The 25678-nt window shown below is 37.7% G+C and overlaps 2 protein-coding genes across 7 annotated transcripts in view; one reads left to right on the forward strand and one right to left on the reverse strand.

The window, feature by feature from the left end:
- The window catches only part of XPNPEP3 (X-prolyl aminopeptidase 3), a 77336-nt gene that overhangs the window by 1744 nt on the left and 49914 nt on the right, over positions 1-25678 (forward strand). For 3 of the 6 annotated variants that reach the window (XM_045465945.1, XM_045465947.1, XM_045465948.1), the window contains exon 2: positions 14863-14979. In XM_045465945.1, the coding sequence (XP_045321901.1) occupies positions 14863-14979 (117 nt within the window). Of the gene's footprint in view, positions 1-7952; positions 8031-14862; positions 14980-15874; positions 16023-25678 lie in introns of those variants that run through there. The other 3 variants (XM_045465949.1, XM_045465950.1, XM_045465951.1) reach the window with 3 other exon arrangements.
- DNAJB7 (DnaJ heat shock protein family (Hsp40) member B7) lies at positions 4446-6031 on the reverse strand. The gene has a single exon (XM_045465954.1). It carries the CDS (start codon positions 5415-5417, stop codon positions 4491-4493), a length of 927 nt encoding a protein of 308 aa, XP_045321910.1. The 5' UTR covers positions 5418-6031; the 3' UTR covers positions 4446-4490.

Raw genomic sequence — 25678 nt, forward strand, 5'->3', positions numbered from 1 at the left:
CATTTTGGGGGGCGCCTGGGTGGCGCAGTCGGTTAAGCGTCCGACTTCAGCCAGGTCACGATCTCGCGGTCCGTGAGTTCGAGCCCCGCGTCGGGCTCTGGGCTGATGGCTCAGAGCCTGGAGCCTGTTTCCGATTCTGTGTTTCCCTCTCTCTCTGCCCCTCCCCCGTTCATGCTCTGTCTCTCTCTGTCCCAAAAATAAATAAACGTTGAAAAAAAAAATTTAAAAAAAAATGTCATTTTGGGATTTTACTAAGTTTCAGAGTTTAAAAATTCTACTGACTTGAGGTGCTCATAAATAGACCTTTGAATGTCTGTAGTGCTCTTGGTTGCTGTTTAGAAAGACTCTGGGTACAGAGCCTTTGAGTAGAGTATTGGGTACAATAGGAAACTTTGAATAAGTAGAGAATAATTTTTTAAAAGCCTGTTTGCAGTTAATTCTTTCAACAAACATTGAGCACCACACATGAACATAGAGCATAGTTTCTACCATCATAGGAGACAAAAAAGCAAGTAATTGTAGTATAACATACTAAATTTAGTAACAGTGCTGTGGAGAAGGAAAAAGTGATAGATGTTTCCTGACAGCAGGGAGGGGCCAAGAGGTAATGTAGGGCATGCCCTTAAATATTAGGAGATATTTGAGACTTGAAAAAAGGCTTTTACCAAGCAGACTAGAGTGACGTAGCCATCCTGGCAGGGGGAGCATATGCAAAGGCATGGAACAAAGCTTTGCAATCATCAGTAAGCCTGGGGGAGCTTTTTTGAAATATGGTCCTAGGCGTGTTAGCAGGTGTTAAACCAATATGGTTCTGTGGTTAAATAAGTTTTGGGAAAGCTGCATTTCATCATGCACATAATAGACTAATTCTGAGTCTCTAAGAAAGAAGTGTATTTGGCAGTAATTTGCAAGCTGAATTTGACCATGGGGCCCTTTTTCTGTCATGAGTCTTGAATTTTTTATCCCTTAGAACACATTTGGGAAAAGATGTATAGGGTGAGGTGATTAAAAAACCAAGTTGGGGTATGACTGGGTGGCTCAGCCGGTTAAGCATCCAACTTTGGCTCAGGTCATGATCTCATGGTTCATGGGTTCAAGCCCCACTTCAGACTCTGTGCTGACAGATCAGAGCCTGAAGCCTGCTTCAAATTCTGTACCTCCTCTCTATGCCCCTTCCCTGCTTGTGTTCTCTCTCTCAAACAAACAAACAGACCAAGTTGGGAGGAAAAGGAGGTTGTTGGCTCATGAAGGGTCTCGTTATTTCCAATCTTCTGGGCAGTGGGAAACCATTGAGTAACTTTAAGCTATTCAGTAAGACTAAGTCTGAATTTTTAAGAGTGGAAAATGGACTGAAGGGCATGTCAGTCATTCTTACATTTTTAGAGATGCTGGTTTTGGTTTTGTTACTGGAAAATTGCGTTTTTTCCAACCCTGAGTTGTCCCACATACATGACAGATACTTAACTAAATATCACATTTTATAAAAGTAACATTTAAAATACTTTAAGCTTTTATGATTTTATTTTCTGAAAATAAGTTTTAAATGCAAATGGTCCCCAGACCTTTCTATAGAATTTCCTATCTACCAACCAACACAAAGTTAAACAAAAGCCCTCATTTTACTATAGCAGTCATTTAAAGAGTAGATTTTATCATCTTTTTTGGTTTCCAGATTTGTTGCATTGCTAAATGCCACTGAACTGTATTTTGCCAAAGGTGATTGGGTTTTAGTTTTGCTTGATTATTTGTTCCCATCTTTTAGTCACATTAAAATTTGCAGTCATTACATTTCTAAGTGATAAAAGATTAAAATAATATGATAATCTTTTTGCTAAAAAAGAAAAAAACTTAAGAATTCAATGACAAGGAATATGCAGGATGCAAGTTAAGAAATTATTTTCAGTTAATAAATTCAGGCATCTCAAATGCAGCATGTCCAAAACTCAACACCTGTGGTCCTATCTGAGATAATAGCAAATCCCTTTTTTCAGTTGCTAAAGCCAAAAACCTTGACTCCTGTCATGCCCAATATTCAGCCTATCAGTAAATTCCGTTTGGCCCTATTTTTAGACTATATCCAGAATTTGATCACTCTTTCCCCTGCCTACATCCATCACCCTGGACCAAGCTATTACAGACTCTGCCTGAATTCCAGCAATAGCCTGATTTCCCTGTTTGTACGTCTGCTTACTTTGAGTCTTTTCTTGATGACAGCAGCCAGAGTGGACCTGTTGAAATATGTCAGATTGTCATTCTTCTGCTCAGAGCCTTTAAGTGGCTTCTCATCCCACCTATAATAACAAAGTCCATAATGTGATCTAGCAGTACCTGCATAATCTGACCTCCTGTTACCTAATTTCATCTGCTTGTTGTCTTAATCGTTCACAATGATCTCTTTGAGCCTCAAACACACCTTACACATTCTGCATTAGAGACATTTCACTTGCTGTTCCTTCTCCTATAATTCTCTTTCACTTCATATCCAAATGGCTAACTCCTTCACTTTCTTTACATCTTTACAAAGATGTTAGCCATCACTTTTCCCTCGGTACCTTAACTAAAATTTCAACCCTCCTACTCCAAAACTTATGTCCCCTATTCTTACTTTATTTTGTTTTCCTTAACACCTATGACTGTCATTATATTTTATTTAGTATTTGTTTATTGTCTTTCTCCAGCTTTAAACTCCATGACAGCTAAGGTTTTTCGTGTTTGCTCATTACTGTATCCCAAGTACCTGACAAACAGTAGGTACTCAAAAAATACCATTGAATGAATGAATGAATAAAACTCGTAGGCTGAAAAGTAATATATTTTGAAAATAAAATAGAGGAAACTAAGAAGTGATTGTGTTGAAATCAAACTAAGCTCATTTTAAATGTCTGAAAACATTTAGCTAAGACTACTTGCTCAATATCTGATGTAACTCATTTTTCTTCCATTGTAACCTTAAACTATAGTGGGTAGAGATGTTTTAGAGTAATGTATTTGTAGATCCTTTGTACGTGGTATATACTAAAAAAGAAAATAGAAAGTTTCCTATCTGGAGTGAGTCACTGGTGGCCTGCCATACATGATATAGCCACATTGCTCTGAGAAATCCAGGATAAGTCTAGCTTTCTTTTTTTTTTTTTTTTTTAATTTTTTTTTTTCAACGTTTATTCATTTTTGGGACAGAGAGAGACAGAGCATGAATGGGGGAGGTGCAGAGAGAGAGGGAGACACAGAATCGGAAACAGGCTCCAGGCTCTGAGCCATCAGCCCAGAGCCCGACGCGGGGCTCGAACTCACGGACCGCGAGATCGTGACCTGGCTGAAGTCGGACGCTTAACCAACTGCGCCACCCAGGCGCCCCATCTTTTTTAATTGTGGTAAAATACACATAACATAAAATTTACCATGTTAACTGTTTTAAAATATATATTGTGAAACAGACCACCAAACAACACCTCTCCCTCCCTTGCCTCAGTAGCTACGATTCTACTTTGTTTTTATGAACTTCTTACCTTATGTAAGTAGAATCATAAGGTATTTTGTCTTTATGGCTGGCTTATTTCACTTACCGTAATGTTTCAAAGTTTACCTATTTTGTAGCATTTAACAGGGTTTCCTTTTTAAAGCTGAAAAGGGCTGCCTGGGTGGCTCAGTTAGTTAAGTGTACGAGTTCAGCTCAGGTCATGATCTCGCGGTTCATGAGTTCAAGCCCTGCATTGGGCTCAGTGGTAACAGCTCAGAGCCTAGAGCCTACTTCAGATTCTGTGTCTCTCTCTCTCTCTCTGCCCCTCCCCCACTCACGCTCTATCTCTCTCTGTCTCAGAAATAAATAAATGTAAAAAAAAATTTTTTTTAATAAAAAAAAAAGCTGAATAATATCCCACTATATGCATGTATATTCATTCATTGATATTTGGGTTGCTTCCACCTCTTGGCTGTTGTGAATAGGTGCTACTGTAAACATGGGAATGCAAATATAACTCTGGCTATTTTTAACTTAAGAGAAAATACTTTATACTTTAATTTTTATTTATAATGTACTTATGTATGAAATGCTCTACCTCTATTGGAAAAAAGTCATTTCATGAATAATTATATAGTCTGAATCTGTACATCGTAATAAATTTTTAGCTCCTAATGCGGTACATATTTCAGAAGTTTGTATAGTGGTTTTAAATAGATAAAAGGAATGAAATAGATCATGAATTCTGCTAAAGAAAAACTCTATCATTTGTAAATTTTCAGCTCAGAAATAGTAAAATAGTATTTCCTGTTTTCCAAATTCTTAACATCACTGTCACCACAAACTCGTCTTTTTCTGACATACCTACTCCAAACAATACTGATCACAGGTCCACAATCCTGTTAAACATGTTAAAAACATAATATTAGTATAGTTCTAAACAAATGTTATTTACAAAACTCTGTGATTAACAAAAACACACGAAGAGTCATGTTCAATTGTTATATGAACATAATGTGTCTGAAGAGTCAATTTAACGATTCCTTTTGGTTGACTTCTTCTGCACCTCTTTATGCTTCTTTTTTTTCCTCTTACCACCTTCTTTGAATCCTGCTGAGAAAATAGAGGGATCCCAGTTGCTGGTGACCCAAGGTATATCTTGCTCATCATTGTCCACAAAAGTATGTTGAGTTACATGTTTGGGTCTGAAGTACTTTGGTGAATAATTGTTGAATAACTGTCTTCTCCAGCTGCATTCTTCTGCAAAACCCTCTTCATCTGCCACACCATTTATAAGGAAGGACTTCAGTTCGCCATCATCTTCAACTTCTCTTTCTTGATCATCCTCGATAATTCTCTGTGTATTTGTATTTTTGCCATTAACAGTCTTACCCGAAGTTTTAACAGATCTGTAGTTGCCCATCCTACTATTATCAGATGCCAACGAGGAGAATGAATTAAGGCCCTCATGGCCCGGCGAACCATATGGTATATATCCTGTAGCATATGGAGAAAATCTCTCAAAAACTGGACATTCACTGGAGGTAGCGAAGAAGGATCTTGTACCACTGCTTCCATAGGAGCCTCTTGGACTATTTAAAAGGTCCTCAAGTGAGTCTTCAAAGAAATGAAACGAAAATGGATCCCTTTCACCAAAAATTTCTCTAAAGACATCATCTGGCTTACGAAACGTGAAGCCATACTCAAAAGAATCATCAAAATGACTTCTGCTTCCACCATTTAATCCTTCCTGGCCATATTTATCATAAATGTCCCGTTTTTCATTATTTGATAATACTTCATATGCCTCAGCTACTTCTTTGAATTTTCTCTCAGCTTCTTCTTTATTTTCTGGATTTTTATCAGGGTGCCATTTAAGTGCCACTTTACGATAAGACTTTTTAATGTCTTTAGGTGAAGCATATCTCTGCACTCCTTGAACTTCATAGTAATCCACCATGTTTTAACAGGTCATTGGAAAGGGGTGTTCTGGGTCTGAGTAGTGAGAACTGTAGCTTCCTCTCAGCTGGAGCACTCGTGGTGGTGGTGGTGGAGGCAGTGACTGCAGATAGGCACTTTTTACATTGAAGACAATGTTACTACCATGGACACTGCTAGGAGACATTAGGATACTGATTATGTGGCAAGCAGAGTTACCAGCTTATGTCAGAGAGGTTTGCATTATGGTGTCATTCCGGGGTTGGGGTAGGGACTAGACCTTCCAAATAAAGCTAGTCCAGAGTCATACCAGACCATCCTGAACCCTCAGGACTATTTCTCCTATATTTCCCTGGAAGTCTCCAACAGTGCCTCATAAACTAGTGGAACCTGTTGTTGATAGCCACAGCATGCCCCTTGCATGATAGGACCTTCAGGCTGCTGAGCCTTAATAACTTCCCAGTTCTGTGATTTGGCTTTGAAAAATGAAGAAATTGAGAACTACATGAAAAAGTATTCAAATAGTTGACATTATTTATTTATTTCAGTCAAGAGACAATTGTACTGGAAACAAACAACTTGATTACGGTATAATAAGGGCTATGATGGGGGAAGCACTGGATGCTAAGCAATCATATGAGAGACACCTAGCCCAGACTTGGGGTGATTCCTGAGGAAGGAGCATAATATACAAGCTTTCTGCATGCCAGTATTGAATCATTTGAGATGACAGTATCTTTACCCACTTAAAAGTTTACAACTTTAAAACACGTAAAGATTTTGAAAGTCGTACACTTATGTATTCAGTATATATTATTGAATTTCTACTTTGTGCAAGGCACAGTTTTAACCACTGATGATAATGACATTAAAAAGTAGCAATTTTCATGGTGTTTTCATTAATGAAGTATAAATAATAAATGATTTGAGATAATGTGATACGTGCTCCCCCTCAAAAAAAAATGGTAGTGTGATGGGGGCAGAGAGCTACTCTAGATTGGTTTTTCAATTCCCTATAGTATATATGTCTACATGTATGTATGGTATACACATGATTGTATTTGCTTGCTATTGAAAATAATAGCAAGAAGAATAATAAAATCTTCTGAGTACCATTTTTAGGTCAAACACCTAAAGTGTTTACACAGTTTACACAAATGACTTAACACAGTCTCTCATGTAATTGTAACAGCATTCCAGAAAGGAAATATTTTGTGCCCATAAGAAACCTGAGGTTCTTCAAATACATTTGTCTAAGGCTATCTAGCTTATTAGTGAAAAATATGATATTTGAACTTGAATCTGATTCCAAATTTTTACTCTTTCTACTCTACTGCATTTTTTGGACAAGGGTTTAGGAATTTAGGTTCTAGACATTCTACAAATATGTATTGAGAACCTGTGACACAGAGAGGAGTTAGAAAATAGAAAATTCTGCTCTCAAGGAGTTTATACAATTGAAAAAAAACATTCAAAAACTAACTTCAATAGAGTGTGAAGGTATAAAACAAGGATTTGCTTCTAATTATTCCCCCTCCCTTATCTATTGACCCTTCCAGCTGCTATGCCACTTTCTCTCATTCCTTTACAGTAAAACTTGTCAAAATTATCCTCTCTGCTTGATGTTTCTGCTTTCTTCCATCCTATTCTTTGTTGGCACACTCCAATCTGGCGTCTACTTCCCCCCCATCTCATTAAGTTATAATTTACATATAACATGTTTAAGGTGTACAATATAATGATTTGATATATGTATATATAGTGAAATGATTACCAAAATAAGTTTAGTTATCACCCATGACTTCACATAGTTACAATTTTTCTCTTGTGATAAGTCCTTTTTTAAGTAAATTCTGCCCAACGTGGGGCTTGAACTCACAACCCCGAGATCAAGAGACTCATGCTCTACTGATTGAACCAGCCAGGTACCCTATTTTTCTTGTGATGAGAACTTTGAAGCTCTATGTTTTTAGCAGTTTTCAAATACACAATGCAGAATTGTTAAGTATAGCCACTATGCTGTAGATTACATCCCCAGAACTTATTATCTTATAATTGGAAGTTTATACCTTTTGACCACATTTACCCATTTTGGCTTCTATCTTTCATACTTTACTAACATTGTTCAGGTCACCTTGGTGGCTCAGTCAGTTGAGCAACTGACTCTTGATTTCAGCCCTTGCAGTTTATGAGTTCCAGCTCCACTTCAGGCTGGGCTCTGTGCTGACAGTGCGGAGCTTGCTTGTGATCCTCTCTCTGCTCCTCCCCTGCTCATGCTCGCTCTCTCTCTCTCTCTCTCTCTCTGAAAATAAACGTTTAAAAAATAAATAAGGGGCACCTGGGTGGTTCAGTCAGTTAAGCATCTGACTGCAGCTCAGGTCATGATCTCACGGTTCACAAGTTTGAGCCCTGTATCAGGCTCTGTGTTGACAGCTCGGAGCCTGAAGCCTGTTTTGGATTCTGTCTTCCTCTCTTTCTGCCCCTCCCCCACCCATGCTTGCGCTCTCTCTCTCTCTCTGTCTCTAAAATATTAGAAAAAAAATTTTTTAAGTAAGATGAATAAATAAAACTGTACTTGTCAGGTTCTCCATTGAATTCTGTGCTGCCAAATCCAGTGGTTGTTGTCCTCACACAGGTGAGCACTTCCTCTATTAAATTATTAAATACTTGTTTAACTTCCTAAAAACCATTTTCCTCTAGTTTGCTTCCTTTTCTCCTGTGCTTTTCCTTCTCACGCTATAATAGTAACTAAACTTGACCTACACAGTTCTGTGTAGGTAGTATCCAGTCCCAGGGCTTTAGATACCATCTGTGTGCTTATAACATCTTAATTCATGTATCTAGCCTGTTAGTTTCCCCTGAACCTCAGATTGCCTATTTGAACTCTCAATTGGAATATCCAATAATTATCTCAGTCTTTGCCATTTCGTTTAATGGTACAAACATCTATCCTGTTATTCAGGCCAAAAAACCCAGGAATCGTCTTAATTTCTTTTTTCTTCACTCCCTACATCTAATCAAAAGGCAGACTTCTTGACTTGTGGTCTTCAAAATATATGCCAGTCTAATCACTGGGGAAATAAAGTCAAAGAACAAATGATTCCTGCCCTTCCAAAGTTTATAATAGACTGGCAAACTAATTAGCAATTAAGTGTAGTATAGTAGGTATTAACAATAGTAACAGAAGTAAACATGGGAACATTGAGGAGGGGCATTTACATCGGAATCAATAAGGATAGGAATTAGACTTCTTAGGGTAAGTGATGTATGAGCTGATTTTTGAGCTCATGGAAGCAGGCAAAAGCCATTGTTAAGAGAACTGTATTTTTGAAGGCAAGTACTGTTACAGTACAGACTAATTAGCTGGGGCTCCTCATGTGTGGCTGTAGTAATGTTCTTTTGAGGATTATTAGGCCAGAGGAATAGACAGGGGCCAGATCATGAAGGGTGCTAAGCTAGGGGTTGAAGTGTATTCTGAAAGATAGAAAATTCTAGGCATATACTGTTAGTGTAGGAAGCTGGAAAGTTAAGGACAGATCCTGAATTTAAACAGGAATTAGTCGACAGTACTTTTGAGGACATCAGGGCAAAGGACTAGAGGGATCACTTTGGAAATAGTATAGCTATAGAAGATGAGTTACAGAAGAAAGACAAGATCCAAGAAAGGCAGACCAGTTAAGAGACATAGTGTCCAGGTGAATTGAGGAGGGTCTATACTAAGGAAGTGGCCCTACTTTGGATCAGATTGGATTTTAGAAATAGGACTCTACATACCAGTTTTGCTACTATGTGATATTGAGCAAAAAAATCCTGTTTACTTAAATGTAGGTAAAGGTATTGTTTATTTGCATTTGTTAGACTTAAGCTTCCTATGCCAGGAAGTGGTCCAAAATAGATGGATTGATATTCTAGTATTATTTCATTTGAACATAAAAAAAGAGAATTGAGGGGCACCTGGGTGGTATGGTCGGTTAAGCGTCCAACTTCGTCTCAGGTCACGATCTCCTGGTCTGTGGATCTGAGCCCTGTGTCGGGTTCTGTGCTGACAGCTCAGAGCCTGGAACCAGCTTTGGATTCTGTGTCTCCCTCTCTCTCTGCCCTTCCCCCACTCATGCTCTGTCTCTGTCTCTCTCTCAAAAACAAACATTAAAAAAATTAAAAAGAGGGGCGCCTGGGTGGCGCAGTCGGTTAAGCGGCCGACTTCAGCCAGGTCACGATCTCGCGGTCCGTGAGTTCGAGCCCCGCGTCGGGCTCTGGGCTGATGGCTCAGAGCCTGGAGCCTGTTTCCGATTCTGTGTCTCCCTCTCTCTCTGCCCCTCCCCCGTTCATGCTCTGTCTCTCTCTGTCCCAAAAATAAATAAACGTTAAAAAAAAAAAATTAAAAAGACAATTGGTTAACATTTTACATCCAATTATTTTACTGCCAAAATGGTAGTGTAGACGATGTAGTCTAATGGTTATGGCTCTATAAATAGATTGTTCAAATCCTAGTTCTGTCTCAGTAATTCTTCATCTTGGGCCAGTTTCTTAACTTCTGTGTATCTTTTTTTCCTCATCTTTAAATAGGCAGTGCTGTAATAACATCTGCCTCAAGCATACATGCTATTATTTGTTTAAAGAGAATATAGATGTGGTTTCAACAAAAATACGTGTGATTTCAACAAAAAAGTGATATTACTGGCTGTTTCAAGGAAGGGAGACAGGTTAACTTGGGGACAGGTGTGAGAGGAAGGCTTTTCCCTATCAATTTACTACATCTTTTGAACTTTGATCCATATGAACATGTTACCAGCTCAAAAATAAGTTAAAAGTTTGGAATAGTAGTTACATTACACAGCTGTAAGGATTAAATAAGTGAATACATGCAGAGTCCTTAGAATACTTTCTGGAATATAATACACAATAGTAATGTTAGCTGTCATCAAGATCATTATTATTAGCAATGACGCTGGGATTTGAAAGTATTAAATACACTGTGCCTCTATTTGTTGTAATCAGGAAAAATGGAGTGGAACCCTATAATGAACTTTGATTAATAAGCTCCTATAATGGAGCTTTGATTAGGACAAGAGTTTGTTTACAGGTGAAAAAAGCTCAGGTAGTTCTGCTAAACTCCTAATTGTATTCCTCTTCTTCATAACACTCCATCCCAGTCACTGTACCAACATTTTCGTGCACATGGACAGCCCATTATCTTCTCTTCCCTGTTAAAGAAGAGAAACACTTCTCTACTTTCTCTCTACTTTCAAGAAACACAACTGTCAAGCATCAAATAACAAAAAGGTAAAGTGGGCCAAAGGCCGCTATGCATAGGGAAAGGTCATTTCTGCAAGTAACACTGTAGGGAACCTGATGATTGGATGAGGCGGAAGTTGGTCTCAGGATCCCCTTATGCTCTTAACATTATTGAGCATCCTCACATCCCTCCTCCTCCTGAACTGGAGCCGCCCTCAGTACAGAGATACAGTCTTTTAGTGCAGTGTTTTCCAGTGACAAGTTGTAATCGTAGTGGGTCATCGTATTGATTTCCTGAGGCTGCCATAACAAATTACCACAAACATGGTGGCTTAAAATAATAGAATTCTCTCACAGATTTGGAGGCCAGAGGTCTGAAATCAAGTGGCAGTGGGGCTGTATTCCTTCCAAGAGCTCTAGGAAAGAATCTGTTCTTTACCTTTCCAGCTTCTGGTGGCTGTAGGTGTTCTTTGGCTTGTGGCCACATCACTCCAATCTCAGCTTCCACATGCCTCCATTACTTCTTCTTTTCTCTTGCCTATCTCAAATCTCTCTCTCTCTGCATTCCTCTTATAAGAGGACTTGCCATTGAATTTAGGACCTACCCAGATGATCCAGGATGATGTCCTCATTTCAAGATCCTTAATTACATATGCAAGACCCCTTCTTTAAATAAATTAGCAGTCACAGGTTCTAGGGATTAAGATGTGGACATATCAGGGCGCCTGCATGGCTCAGTCAGTTAAGCAACCAACCCTTGATTTCCGCTCAAGTTGTGATCTCACAGTTCATAAGTTTGAACCCCAGATCGGGCTTCATACTGTCGGACGCTATCAGCATGGAGCCTGCTTGGGATTCTCTCTCTCCCTCTCTCTCTGCCCCTCCCCGGCTCACACTCTCACTCTCAAAATGAATAAACAACAACAACAAAAAAGGATGTGGACATATCTTTTGGGAGCCACCATTCAAGACATTGCAGTAATAAAATCATGTTAGTGCACTGAGAAATTTTTTAATGAAATAAGACAGAAAAGTATTGGTCATAGTATAGTATTTAGTGAAATTTTTATGTATATCATATTTATATGTGTATACTAGGTTACCATGTAAAATATGTTTCTTACTGTGAGTCTTGGTTTCACAAGTTTGAAAGCCACTACCTAATATTACTGCATTATTTCACAGGTAAAGAAGTGGTACAAAGGAATTTATGTAACATGCTGAGATCACATAGATCATAGAACTGGCATTTTTTTCCTACTATACCACGCTGCCTTTAACTCTGTCTTGGATTGCCTTTCAGATGATTGTGTACTTCCTTCATTTTTCTCTATGCTTAACTCATCTTTTCTTGTTCCTTTTATTTTATTATGAAAAGTTTCAAACCTATACAAGTAGATAGAGTATATATAATGGACTCCCATGTACCCATCACCCAGCTTCAACAATTATCACCTCGTGGCTTCTTTCATCCAAATCCCTGTTCAGAATCTCCCCAATCCACCCCACCCCCATGTTATTTTGACATAAATTCCAGGTCATATCACTTCATCTATAAATATTTCAGTTTATATCTCTAAAAGTATGTGGTTTTAACATAAGCACAGCACTATTATCACACCTTAAAGAAGTAAACATTACTTCTGTAATCCTATTAAATATGCAATTGTCCGAATTTCCAATTTTTTCGTAATTATAGTAAATAGTATGAGTGGATACTTGATAGACAATTTGTTGCTTGAATCAGGATCCATATAAGGCTCACATAATACAATTGGTTGATAAATTTTTTTAAGGTTTTCTTAATCTACGGATTCCTCCTTCCATCTCTTACCATCCCTACCTGCCATAAAATTTATGTGCAAGAAACGGAGTTCTTTGTCCTGTAGTATTTCCCACATCTGGATTTTGTTGATTACATCCCTATATTGTCCTCTAGCAAGTTCCTCTGTCCTCTGTATTTTTGTAAATTGCTTGCCTCATCTTTATTAAGCTTTCAATTTATATAGACTGGACATATTCCCTAATATGTATTCTGTACATTTTCTAAACAGATTCCAGGAAATACTTGTTTTGTCCTTTTTCTTATTTTTTCACTATTTTTAACTGTATTTTCATACTGCCCAGAAACTTTTGCCATTTTCTGTATTTTTAATCATCCAAAAAGCTATAATTTTTTTCAGTAATCCTCTGAAAACTTAATTCAGAGTTAACATTTAAGATTCTTTTTTTTTTTTTAATTTAATTTTTTTTTTCAACGTTTATTTATTTTTGGGACAGAGAGAGACAGAGCATGAATGGGGGAGGGGCAGAGAGAGAGGGAAACACAGAATCGGAAACAGGCTCCAGGCTCTGAGCCATCAGCCCAGAGCCTGACGCGGGGCTCGAACTTCACGGACCGCGAGATCGTGACCTGGCTGAAGTCGGACGCTTAACCGACTGCGCCACCCAGGCGCCCCAACATTTAAGATTCTTAACTCATCAAATATATACACCTCATTCATTCACACTACATAGTCCCTACAAAAACCTTTAACTTGATCCAGACATCACATTCTACCATTGTAGCGATTGTAGGTTCACAAGGAGATTTTACAGTACTGATTCTGTTTTGGGGATCAGCAGAGAACACCTACTGAGCAGCAGGATGGAGGGATAAGAACAAAGATTTCAAAGTTTAATAAATTTAGGCTTGAATCCTAGCTTCCTCATTACTAACTGTAACATTGCACAAATTACTTCTCTGAGTCTGATTCCTTTTTTTGTAAAAAAGCAATGATGATGGCAGTTAAAATCCTAATTTCTTAATTTGGTATACAAAGCTTTCAATGGTCTGATCCTTACCTTTCTAATCTTTTCTTCCTCCATCAACACTGACCTGAAACTCTCTTCCCCCTACACACACACACACATACACACATGCATGTACATACACACATACCCAGTGCCTTCTATGACTTCCCTTTTGTAATCTCATTTATGATACCTTCAACACCCCTCTTTCTCTTTCACTTGGCTGATTCCTTTTTTTTTTTTTTTTTTTTAGATTTTATTTATTTATTTATTTATTTTTAATTTTTTTTTCAATGTTTATTTATTTTTGGGACAGAGAGAGACAGAGCATGAACGGGGGAGGGGCAGAGAGAGAGGGAGACACAGAATCAGAAACAGACTCCAGGCTCTGAGCCATCAGCCCAGAGCCTGACGCGGGGCTCGAACTCACAGACCGCGAGATCGTGACCTGGCTGAAGTCAGACGCTTAACCGACTGCGCCACCAGGCGCCCCTAAGATTTTATTTTTAAGTTATCTCTACACCCAACTTGGGGCTCTTACTTAAAACCCCAAAATCAAGTTGCATGCTCTACCCACTGAACCAGCCAGATGCCCTCGACTAATTCTTATTCAGAGCAGGCATCCCCTACCTCTAGAGTCCCACACCAACACCCCTTTGTGTGTGTCTCTGTGTTCCTCAGAGCACTGTATCTGTATCTATATCATATTGCACCCATCCCACAGTATTGTTTCAGTCTTTGTGCTCTCAAAAAACCTTGCGAATGAATCCACCATGGTGTTCACCATGTAGTGCTTGAATGTTTTGTCTCACCTCCACTAGACTGTATATTCTTTAAAGACCAGAGCATATAGTCCTCATTCTTTTGTCTTCTTCTAGCATGTGTTCCAGTCACATGCTTAATCTTACTGAATGAATGCTAATAGTGTCTGTTGTATACTATGATAAAGCATTTTTATACCTTATTTTATCTACCTCTAACATTCCAAGATTCAATGAGATATCATGTTTTTTTGTACTTCATATATTCTCAGTAAAAATGTTAACTCTCTTTTTCTGAATTTTAGGATACAGCTTTTTCTGAATTTTAGGACACAGTATTTCTGTGAAATACTTCCTAACCCCTTCCTTGCTTTTGTTTGTTGCCTTCCTTCTGTTCCCATAGTTCCTTATTCATACCATAGTCCTATTCTGTATATATGTACCTCTATTATACTATAGTAGACTGAAGTCACTAAGGGTAAAAATGATCTCATTTCTGTTTTCCCAGGGCCCAAGACAGGCCCTGACTGGCACAGAGGGAGGGCCATATAAATATTGAAGGAGATACTAATTTGCATTTTTCTAGAGCATCCAACTGCTAGAGATCGATAAATGTATATACACTGTGAGGACTTTCTTGATTATTGTTCCATTCTACTCTCTTTATTTTTCCTTCAGGATTCATGTCATGTTCTCAGCGAAGGTACTCCCTCCAGCCCATCCCAGAGAGGAGAATTCCAAACCGATACTTAGGCCAGCCCAGCCCCTTCACACACCCACACCTCCTTAGGCCAGGTAAGCCCTTTTAACCATAAATCTCTCTCTTTAGATGCTTTATTTAGAACTGTGCTGTCCAATAGATTTTTATTTTGCAGCAGCAGCAGTGTAAATGTTCTAGGTCTATGCTGCCCGATACAGTAACCACTAGCCACAAGTGGCTATAATATACTTATAATGGTGCTAGTGCAACTGAGAAACTAAATTTTTTATTTTATTTTTATTTTTATTAACTTAATTTTAAACTTAAAAAGGTATGTGTGGTTGTTGGTCCGGTGTTGACATTGCTATCTAGAGCAATAAATATAAGTCTTACAATTCAGAATTATCCATGAAAAGTATATAAACCATAATGTTTTAAAAGTTATATTACTTTCTAAGACAGTTGCTAGAACTGTATTCAAATGATTGATTCCTTGTGAACTGCTGTGTTAAAGACATTTGAGAAAACATGTTTTTCTTGAGTGCCCAGTGGGCTCAGTTGGTGGCGCGTGCAACTCTTGATCTTGGAGTCGTGAGTTCAAGCCCCACATTGGGCTTGGAGCCTACTTAGAGAAATGAAAGAAAGAAAACGTGTTTCTCTTCAAAGTACTAAATGTTCATTTCCTTTTGTTTAACAAAAATATTGCTGTATAGGTTACACTAGATTTCCAGATTTGATTTTCACAGCTTTGGGAGGTGATAACAGTGATAAAAAGGCAGTTAAGGGATGAACTGTGGTGAATGAATATCATCACAAAGAGGTAAGTAGGGTAAAACCAAATGCTTTGTAGAAAAAGCAGTCAGGTTTTCAAGGGAAATTAATCATTGCTTCTGTCATGGGAAGGTAAATCTGTATTTACTTTGTGAGCATAAGTACTAAGAATCTCAATTGCCTTTAGAAATATGTTACTGTTTCACTGTCTCCACTCAGTGAATGATACCAGTGTGTCTCTCAGTGAGGGCTTCCTTTTGCTGATTCTTCATCAGACTGGAATTCCTGCTGGGAAATCGGCTGAGACTCAGGAAATGCAGCTCACCACTGAAACACACAAGAAATCAGAGTTTTTCAAAGCTGTAAGGTAAGCTTAATAGCAATCCAGTTAGTATTAACTTAAGTATTTCTCTAATCTGTCAACCTACCTGTAGCTTCAATTTTTTTAAAAGGAAATAGAATTGGCATTAAGTTTTACCAGCTTTGAAAATTACTGATTTCTCGTGGTGAGATATTTTTACATGGTGAGCTGCATTTTCTAGGCCTTGAAACTAGTAATTATATTGTCAAGATGATGGCCTCTGTGTCTTAAACAGTTGGCTATTGTATGTTATGTGCATGATAACTATATAAAAAATGATTATGAATAAAAATACATATACACATTCATACATATACATATGTTCTTTTCAGCTATGGGGGGAAAAAGGATGCCTGTCTTAATTTTTAATCTTCTGGACATAGGATTTTAGATATTGGGCTAAGAAGGAATAGAATTTTAACTTTTTTTTTTTAATGTTTATTTATTTTTGAGAGAGACAGAGACAGAATGTGAGTGGGTTAGGGGCAGAGAGAGAGGGAGACAAAGAATTCAAAGCAGACTCAAACCCACAAGCCATTAGATCATGACCTGAGCCGAAGTCGGACGCTCAACAGACTGAGCCACCCAGGTGCCCCAGAAGGAATAGAATTTTAAAACAGAATCATCAGGATTAAAGAAACCAGATATACAATTTCTGGAGGCAAAAACTATATAAGTATCCAAAGTATTAATCATTTGTCTTTTTCCATGTAGATATGGAAGTGGTAAAATGGTTATGGAGTGGAGAAAGAGTAAATTATTAAGAAAAATTAAAAGGGATATAATACTTTTTTAAAAATTTCTTTCACAGAGCCAGTCTGTTAGTTTGGAGCGTGAAATTATATCCTCCGTTACTTGGTTTGCTTCTAAAAATTTCGTGTTTGGCATAGCTATTTTCCTAGTACTTATAAGTACTTAAAACTTTTGGAAAACACCTCAGTCCCTTCTCTAATTATTACACAAGGTCTATATAGAAAAACTAGAGAATACAGATAAAAGTAATTTTTTTTAATTACTCAAAATCCCTCCACTCATAGAAAACCGCTATTGAGATTTTGGTATATATATCTTTCTAGACTTATTTCTCATATAGGTGTGTGTGTGTGCATGTGTGTATGTATACACATGTGTACACATTCTATACCAATCAATTATTTCCTTAAAATAAATTCTTAGAAATGAAATTCCTGGGTTGGCTCTTTCTGAATGTTGGGGAGCTATTTCCTGTGGGTTTCTCCTGGCTATACCTACCTAAGTTTGCTGAAGCAAGAGTAACCTGGAAAATATTCAGCAGAATGGCTCAGAGATAAAGGAATTCTGTCCTAGTTATGCTACTACTCCTTGAGATAGAAATAAAAAATCAGATTTCCCCAAGTCCTGGTGATTTCTAAAACTTATTTCCTTAAAGAAATCAGCATTGTAGACGATTGATTGATTGAATGATTGATTTTTAAGTAATCTCTACTCCCAATGTGGGGCTCAAACTCACAACCCCAAGATCAAGAGTTGCATGCTCTACTGACTGAGCTAGCCAGGCACCCCCTCTCCCCCATTTCTTTTTTAACATTGCCATCCTGGTGCTAAGGACTGTGTCTATAGAGCCAGAAAATGTTAATTCATCCACCTTGATCACTAAAATGCCCTCCACTTATCACCCAAGCCAGAAAAAATGATTCCATGAAGGAAGGCAAATGACACAGTTATGAACTGTGAATCTACTTTTTATAATATTTGTGTGAGAAAGTTCTCTGCCATTGCCACAAGAGTAACACAGTCATTAGAATAGCAAGGTGTTCAACTCACATAAACACTGCAATTTATCAGAGAATAGGAAGAATTACTGCCAAATGAAGCATTATTTCCAAGAACATGTATTTCTAACATTGTTACATTCCTAGACACAATAATTTTGGATATGGAATATAGTTTGTAGTGCCTTAAGAAAGGGCTCTTAGAGAGTTTGGCTTATCAGAATGACTTGTCTGACATATCCAGAACTGGTTATTGGTTTTCTTTCAACTATAACAGTGAACAGATCCATTGGGAAGTATTCAACTGTATGGCCCACAATTTGGGAAAATGCTTTTACCATTTACCTGATTGTCCCTTATCAACTATGATGGCTGAGACTATACAGTTATTGTCAAGTATTTTGTTAAGTAATATTTAAAATGATGAAAAGAGTGGTTCTAGAGTGAGTGCTAGATAATAATTCCTGAATCTTCTTCCCTTAGAAGCGTCCAAACCAATTAGGTATCCATCTTTCAGTCATGGTTTAATTGTAGTTCTGCCTTGAGCAAGGGGTATGTTTTGTTTTGTTTTGTTTTGTTTTGTTTTGTTTTTTTAAGTTTTGTTAAAATGGTTGACTTTAAAAGATCAAGATTTATTTTGGTGGGGTGAGATTTTTATACTATTTAAAAGATTAAAATATATGTTCAAGAAATGATGGAAATTAAAAATGGTCTGAATCTGCCTAGACCATTGAGTGAGTTTTTTCAAAATATAAATACATACTAGGATCCCATAGACTTACTGAATCTCAAGGGAAGGGCTTAGGCCCTATGTTTTGAAGAGCTCCCTGGGTGTTTCTGATGCACACCACCTGCCTAATGGGCACTCATTAGATGGGTGCGTGAGATGCCTAAAGCCAGATCTTTGGCCACAGGCCATATTTTGAAGCGGAGTGTACCTTTACTTTTCTTATGTCCTCATCCCCAAACACTCAGTTCTTAAATTTATTCATATCTTTGAGAGAAAGAGGGACAGAGCGTGAGCAGGGGAGGGGCAGAGAGAGAGGGAGACACACAATCTGAAGCAGGCTCCAGGCTCTGAGCTGTCAGCACAGGGCCCGACGCAGGCCATGAACCATGAGATCATGACCTGAGCCGAAGTTGGATGATTAACCAACTGAGCCACCCAGACGTCCAAATTTATTCATATCTTTATCATCACCACCATCACACATTTACTGAATGATCACTTTGTATTTATGTAGCCATTTCAAAACACTGTTTATACGTTATACCTGATAAGCAGAATAGTAGTATAAAAACATTTTATATTCTAGAGCTTCTAAATTTAAGTTCAGGGCCTACTTTTTCATAGATATTTTACCATGAAGTGTACCTGTTTTTATAAAGTAACATATTTTCTTTTCTCACTTCCTGTGTACCTCTGGAATTTTAAAAATAACGATATATTCGTATTGATTATTCATTTTCCCTTTGTCTTCTTCTTCTGAAGTAGAGTTTTTGTTGTTTTTTTTTTTACATCCAAGTTAGTTAGCATATAGTGCAATAATGGTTTCAGGAGTAGAATCCAGTGATTCATCCCCTACATATAACACCCAGTGCTCATCCCAACAAGTGTCCTCCTTAATGCCTCTTGCCCATTTAGCCCATCCCACCACCCAGAACCCCTCCAGCAACCCTCAGTTTGTTCTCTGTATTTAAGAGTCTCTTATGGTTTTTGTTCCCCTCCCTGTTTTTATATTATTTTTGCTTTCCTTCCTTTATGTTCATCTGTTTTGTATCTTAAATTCCTCATATGAATGAAATCATATATTTGTCTTTCTCTGACTGACTAATTTCACTTAGCATAATCTTCTGAAGTAGATTTTAATGCAAAATAAAGACCAGAGTATTTACATATATAAATTTACAGGTGAATAAACCTATATATTTAACCTATATGTATATGTTGATTATTCATTCCAAAGTACCATTATACAGATAGCTAGCTCATAGAAATTCCATAAACAGCCATCTAGTACAGAATTATAGAGTATTTCTGTTTTTTAATGCTGGGAGAAAAAAAAATTTGAATTATAATAATGTTCCTGCAGCTTAAATACTGGTACATTAAGAATAAATGACTTTTCTGTTTCTCTTTAACCTTTGTGCATATTTCTCATTCATATCGAGAAATTCTCTGAAGTAAAGATTAGCAAGAATCTGCCCTAGACAAGAATCAGGAATTTTCTAAAGAATTGAATAATAAAAAGCTTCTGAATCACTTGTGAATGATAAGACTCATTCTTTTTTTTTTTTTTTTTTTAAGTTTTCATTTATTTATTTTGAGATAGAGCAGGTGAGGGGTAGAGAGAGAGGGAGAGAGAGAATCCCAAAAAGGCTCCCATGAACTGAGAGATCATGACCTTAGCCAAGATCAAGAGTCGGACACTTAACCAACTCAGCCACCCCGGCTCCCGGAGACTCATTCTTAATTGTGTGAGAAAGCCAAAGACTTTCAGGGCTTCAATCTAAAAATTACTTTGATAGAGATAATAGTTGTCTGTGTAAATTTTACTCTTCCAAGGTCCTACTTGGCTTTGGATTACCAGGATGACAACATCTTTAAGTGTAAATTCTTTATGGTAATAATTGTAACTAATATTTATATAGTGCTTACCATTCTGAGTATTTTATTATTTAATCCTCCTGACAACTTTGAGAAGTAGTTGCTTTTATTATCTCCATTTGACAAATGAGAAAACTGAGTCATAAAGCAGTTTGGTAGCTCTCCCCAAGTCACTCAGTAAGTTGTTAAGCCAGGATTCCAGTTCATAAAACTCTGACTGTTGAGTCCACACTTAACCACAAAATAGTACAAAACATTTGTACCAAAGAATACTATCTGGAATTTCCGAAAAGTCTATCTTTGTCATGATATTTTTAATAAGAATAAATTCAACTGAGGGAAGTCTTAGTCTAAAAGGTATTTCAAGTTTAGAGAGTGGTATACTTTTTTTTAATGTGGTAAAATTTACATATAATGAATTGCACAGATCTTAGATATGCGCATCAGTGAGGTTTTTAAAAATTTTTTTTAGTGTGTATTTATTTTTGAGAGACAGAGAAAGAGGCAGAGTGTGAGTGGGGGAGGGGCATAGAGAGAGGAAGACACAGAATCTGAAGCAGGCTCCAGGCTCTGAGTTGTCACCACAGGGCCCGACTCAGGGCTCGAACCCACGGACTGCGAGATCATGACCTCATGAGCCGAGGTCGGATGCTTAACTGACTGTGCCATCCAGGCGCCCCACAGTTCAGTAGATGATGTGGAGAACAAAGGCAAAAGAAAAAATTAAACTTCCTTACAACTTATAGTCCATTGACAAGTACATGAGAGAAGGCAGAGTGACCTTCCTTGAGGAGCTTGCCGGAATGTTAAATTTTTGCTAGAGGCACAAGGCAACCTTAGCTTGACATTAGCCCAACCTCCAGGATCCTTTATCTCCACACCACCCCTCATCCCCGCCCTACAAGATGTGTTTTAGCAATCCTTCTCTAAGTCTATGGCCCACTGTTATACATCTGAAGGATCTCATGTCTGAGGTTTTACTAAACAGTAATAAATGACCTTTTCCTAATAGCCCCTCAAGGTCCTGGAAACCTTGCTTCAAAATTTCTTAGAGACTTACACTACCCCTAGCCCCCTCTCATCACAACCCCAGTGCAGCTCTTTCTGCCCATGGGTTCTGTCCCCGTGCTTTAATAAAACCACCCTTTTGCACTGAAGACATCTCAAGAATTCTTTCTTGACAGGTCACTCCCGGACCCCAACATTTCAGATCAGTAGGCCCCAATATAACCCACACACTCCAGTCAAGATATAGAACGTTTTAATCACCCTAGGAAATTTTCTCACACCCCCTCTTGTCTGTTTCCACTTCCATCCTTAACCATTGCTCTGGTTTCTATCAACATGGATTGTTTTGCCCATTCTTGGAATCATACAGTACGTACCTTTTCTGTCTGGCTTGTGTTGCTCAATATATGCAAATAAAATCTAGGGTATTTTTTATTGTTTATTTGGTCATTTCATTTTTTCAGAGAGGTCTGTGTTTTACTTTAAAGAAAACATTACCTTTTTTTTTTAACCCCCATTCTCCACCTACATAGAGATCATTTTATAAACTACTTTCTTGCAGACAATAAAAACTACCTAATATTAAACAATTCATTTTAAGGATGCAGTTTCAAAATCAGACCATGTTAAAATACTAATCTAGTTACTTTTAGGAAATAATTAAAATACATACCTAGATTGTAACAAAGACCTGCATTTTCCCATCCATTTTCAGTCTTTATAAAACTTTCTTCTTAGGGGTTTCTGCTTGGCTGATTAAATATGAAGAACATTTTTCTTATTCTCGTGAGAAGTCCAATCCTAAATGTCCTGGAAGAGCTTTTCTTCTTGGCTGCAGAGTCTCTGAACTGATTGTGAGACTTTGCTGTTTGCAGAGTCCAGATTACGACCTGTAGGCATTTGATTGGTAAATAAACTTGTTAGAATAGCCCCTCTATCCTTAATTGACTCAAGGTGATAAAGTACTAACTTTGTTCTTTGCTATGTTACAATTTGACAAAGTTACCAGAGTGTCTATTCAGACAGTTTTATCAGATGAAATTCAGGCCAGATTGACCATTACAATGGTTAATTCTATGATCAAAGGCCATAATAACTGCCAGGTTTACCTCTAGGGTTAAAGTTCATTGCTTTATTACCCCCCCTCCCCACTTTTTTTCCTCCTTCGAATGATAAGAAAATATATCTTTTTTACTTGGATAATTTTCTGTCACAACCAAAGAGTTCTTTTTTACTTTGAGATTTCAAAAGTGTGGAAGCATTTAGTTAATGGTCACTCCATAGTGTGGTTGATTCATAAACTTGGGAAAATGTAGCCCGTGTTTTAAATGTTTCTCATGTAGTCATTTGTATGAAATTGGATTCAGGAAGATGAATGCCTTGAAGGGAGTAAAAGATAGTTTTCCAATCCCGTTTTGATTTCCAAATAATTGTATCTTTTTTTAGAAGTTATTTTCCAATATATTTATATATGTGCTTTGTTATTAATGAGAATGAGAGAGAACACGTATATTAAGGTCGTTAAAATTGTGAATTTTCTTATTTTCCAAATTAAAAAAAAAAAAAGCCCACAAAATGAATTGATTTTTAATTTAGTTTTATTACATGGACTGTAGCTGTGAAGAAACCAAAAGCAAAGCAAACCAAGAGGAAAGGGAAAAAGGAGAAGACAAAAGGAAAGGTCGGATGATCTATCAATTATAATCAGCCTCTGCTTTTATAAGAGTATCTACTGCTTGGGTAAACTGGGAAATTTCCAATGTTGGGTAACAGTGGCAGACTTAACATACGTAATTACCAGTCAGATAGTTCTGGCACAAAGGTCAGAATTCTGCCCAAAAGCCCTAGAGAACTCTTAGCCAGCTTAATCCAGGGGAAAAAGAAATGCACTATGAGGGGCACCTGGGTAACTTAGCTGGGTAAACATCAGACTCTTGATTTCAGCTCAGGTTGTGATGATCTCACAGTTTGTGAGTTTGAGTCCTGTGTTGGGCTCTGTGCTGTCAGCTTGGGATTCTCTCTCTCTCTCTCTCCCTCTCTCTCTCTCTCTCTGCGCCCCAGATCATGCTTTCTCTCTCTCTCAAAATAAATAAACTTAAAAACAAAAAGAAAGAAAAGAAATGCCATGTGAGCTCTTCTAGGACTGACTCTGTTGCTTATCTTTTATTTCTTACCAACTTCATCAATAAAAGTGTACATTTTTTTCTGTTGTAAATGAATAAGAGTTAAATAAAAATTGATATTAATGGAATGCAAACAACAGAGTTGGCTGGAGAGATAAACTATACATAGGTAAAACAACTAGATGGTTCCAAGGTAATCATAAACAACTGAGTTACATGTACTGAACATGAGTACTAAAAAAATTCAGAGGTCTTTGATCCAGCAATGTCTGTCCTAGGACTATAATAGAACTAAAAGCACCAGTACATAGGGCATAAAAGTAGCAGGATATAAGTACAAAGATGGTTATTATTACAGCAAAAACTGAAAACAATATAAATGCCCACCAGTATGGAAATGGATCAACAAGTTTTGATGTATCAACCCAAAAAGTATTTATGGAGACGTCAAGCAGAATGAACTGAAGCTGTGCAAGATGACTTGGTGGGAGGAATTTCTATAAGGTATCGCTGTGATAGAAAAAGCAAGATACAGAAGAATGTGTAGTATCCCATTTTTGTAAAATACTAGTGACCAAAAAACCCTAAATGCAAGTATATGAGTATTGAGAAAAATAGGAAAGGATATGTGCCACATTACCAACGTAGGTGAGGTATTGATGTGGGTAGAAGGAAAGGGGAGTGAAGAGTGAAACAGCAAAGGAAAAGGGGGAAAATATTTAACTATTGAGAGTTCAGTATGATGTGATTACACTTATACACAACTATAGGATGTATATATATAAGAAAATGAAACAGTTAACTTAAATAATTCAGAGGGACAAATCAATGTGATCTAGGCTAATCAGGAAAGCCTTTTGAATGAGAGGAGTCTAAAAACAAACATGCACTGAGCCCAAAATCTTGGGAGTGGAATTGCTATGGAGGGAGAAGAAATTTTGGAAAAGGGATACATCATAAGCAAGGTACTAGGGAAAGAACAGATTAGAGCTATGTAAGACATAAGAAGGAATTAATTTCAGAATAATTGGAGAAATGATTTTAAAAAGTTGGCCAAATCACCAAAGACCATATATTGTGTGATTTCATCATATTAAATCTCTACAAGAGACAAATCCATAAAGACAGAAAATAGATTACTGGTTGCTAAGGGCTGGGGGTGCAGATTGGGAGGAGATGGGGAGTGACTACTAATGGGCAAAGGTTTCTTTTGGGAGTAATGAAATACTCTAAAACTGACTTTTGTTTTTGTTTTAATTTTTTAATGTGTATTTATTTATTTATTTTTTTTAATTTTTTTTTTTCAACGTTTGTTTATTTTTGGGACAGAGAGAGACAGAGCATGAACGGGAGGGAGGGGCAGAGAGAGAGGGAGACACAGAATTGGAAACAGGCTCCAGGCTCTGAGCCATCAGCCCAGAGCCTGACGCGGGGCTCGAACTCACAGACCGCGAGATCGTGACCTAGCTGAAGTCGGACGCTTAACCGACTGCGCCACCCAGGCGCCCCGATGTTTATTTATTTTTGAGACAGAGGCAGAGCATGAACGGGGGAGGGTCAGAGAGAGAGGGAGACACAGAATCCGAAGCAGGCTCCAGGCTCTGAGCTGTCAGCACAGAGCCCGATGCGGGGCTCAAACTCACGGACCTGAGTGAGATCATGACCTGAGCTGAAGTCGGACGTTCAACTGACTGAGCCACCCAGGCGCCCCTCTAAAACTGATTTTTGTAATGTTTGCACAATTGTGTGAATATACCAAAAACCACTGATTTGTATACTTTAAGTGGGTAGATTGTATGGTATGTAAATAATATCTCAATAAAGCTGCTTTTTTTAAGTTAAATAAATAAATATAGGGGCGCCTGGGTGGCGCAGTCGGTTAAGCGTCCGACTTCAGCCAGGTCACGATCTCTCGGTCCGAGAGTTCGAGCCCCGCGTCAGGCTCTGGGCTGATGGCTCAGAGCCTGGAGCCTGTTTCCGATTCTGTGTCTCCCTCTCTCTCTGCCCCTCCCCCGTTCATGCTCTGTCTCTCTCTGTCCCAAAAATAAATAAACGTTGAAAAAAAAAAATTTTTTTTTTAAAATAAATAAATAAATATAAAGATATTTATGTTTATAAATAAATATAAAGATAAATTGGAATCCTCTGGTAGAAAGCATTAAAATCTACTTG

Source organism: Leopardus geoffroyi, chromosome B4 (genome assembly GCF_018350155.1).
Source record: "Leopardus geoffroyi isolate Oge1 chromosome B4, O.geoffroyi_Oge1_pat1.0, whole genome shotgun sequence".
Classification (NCBI taxonomy): Eukaryota; Metazoa; Chordata; class Mammalia; order Carnivora; family Felidae; genus Leopardus; species Leopardus geoffroyi.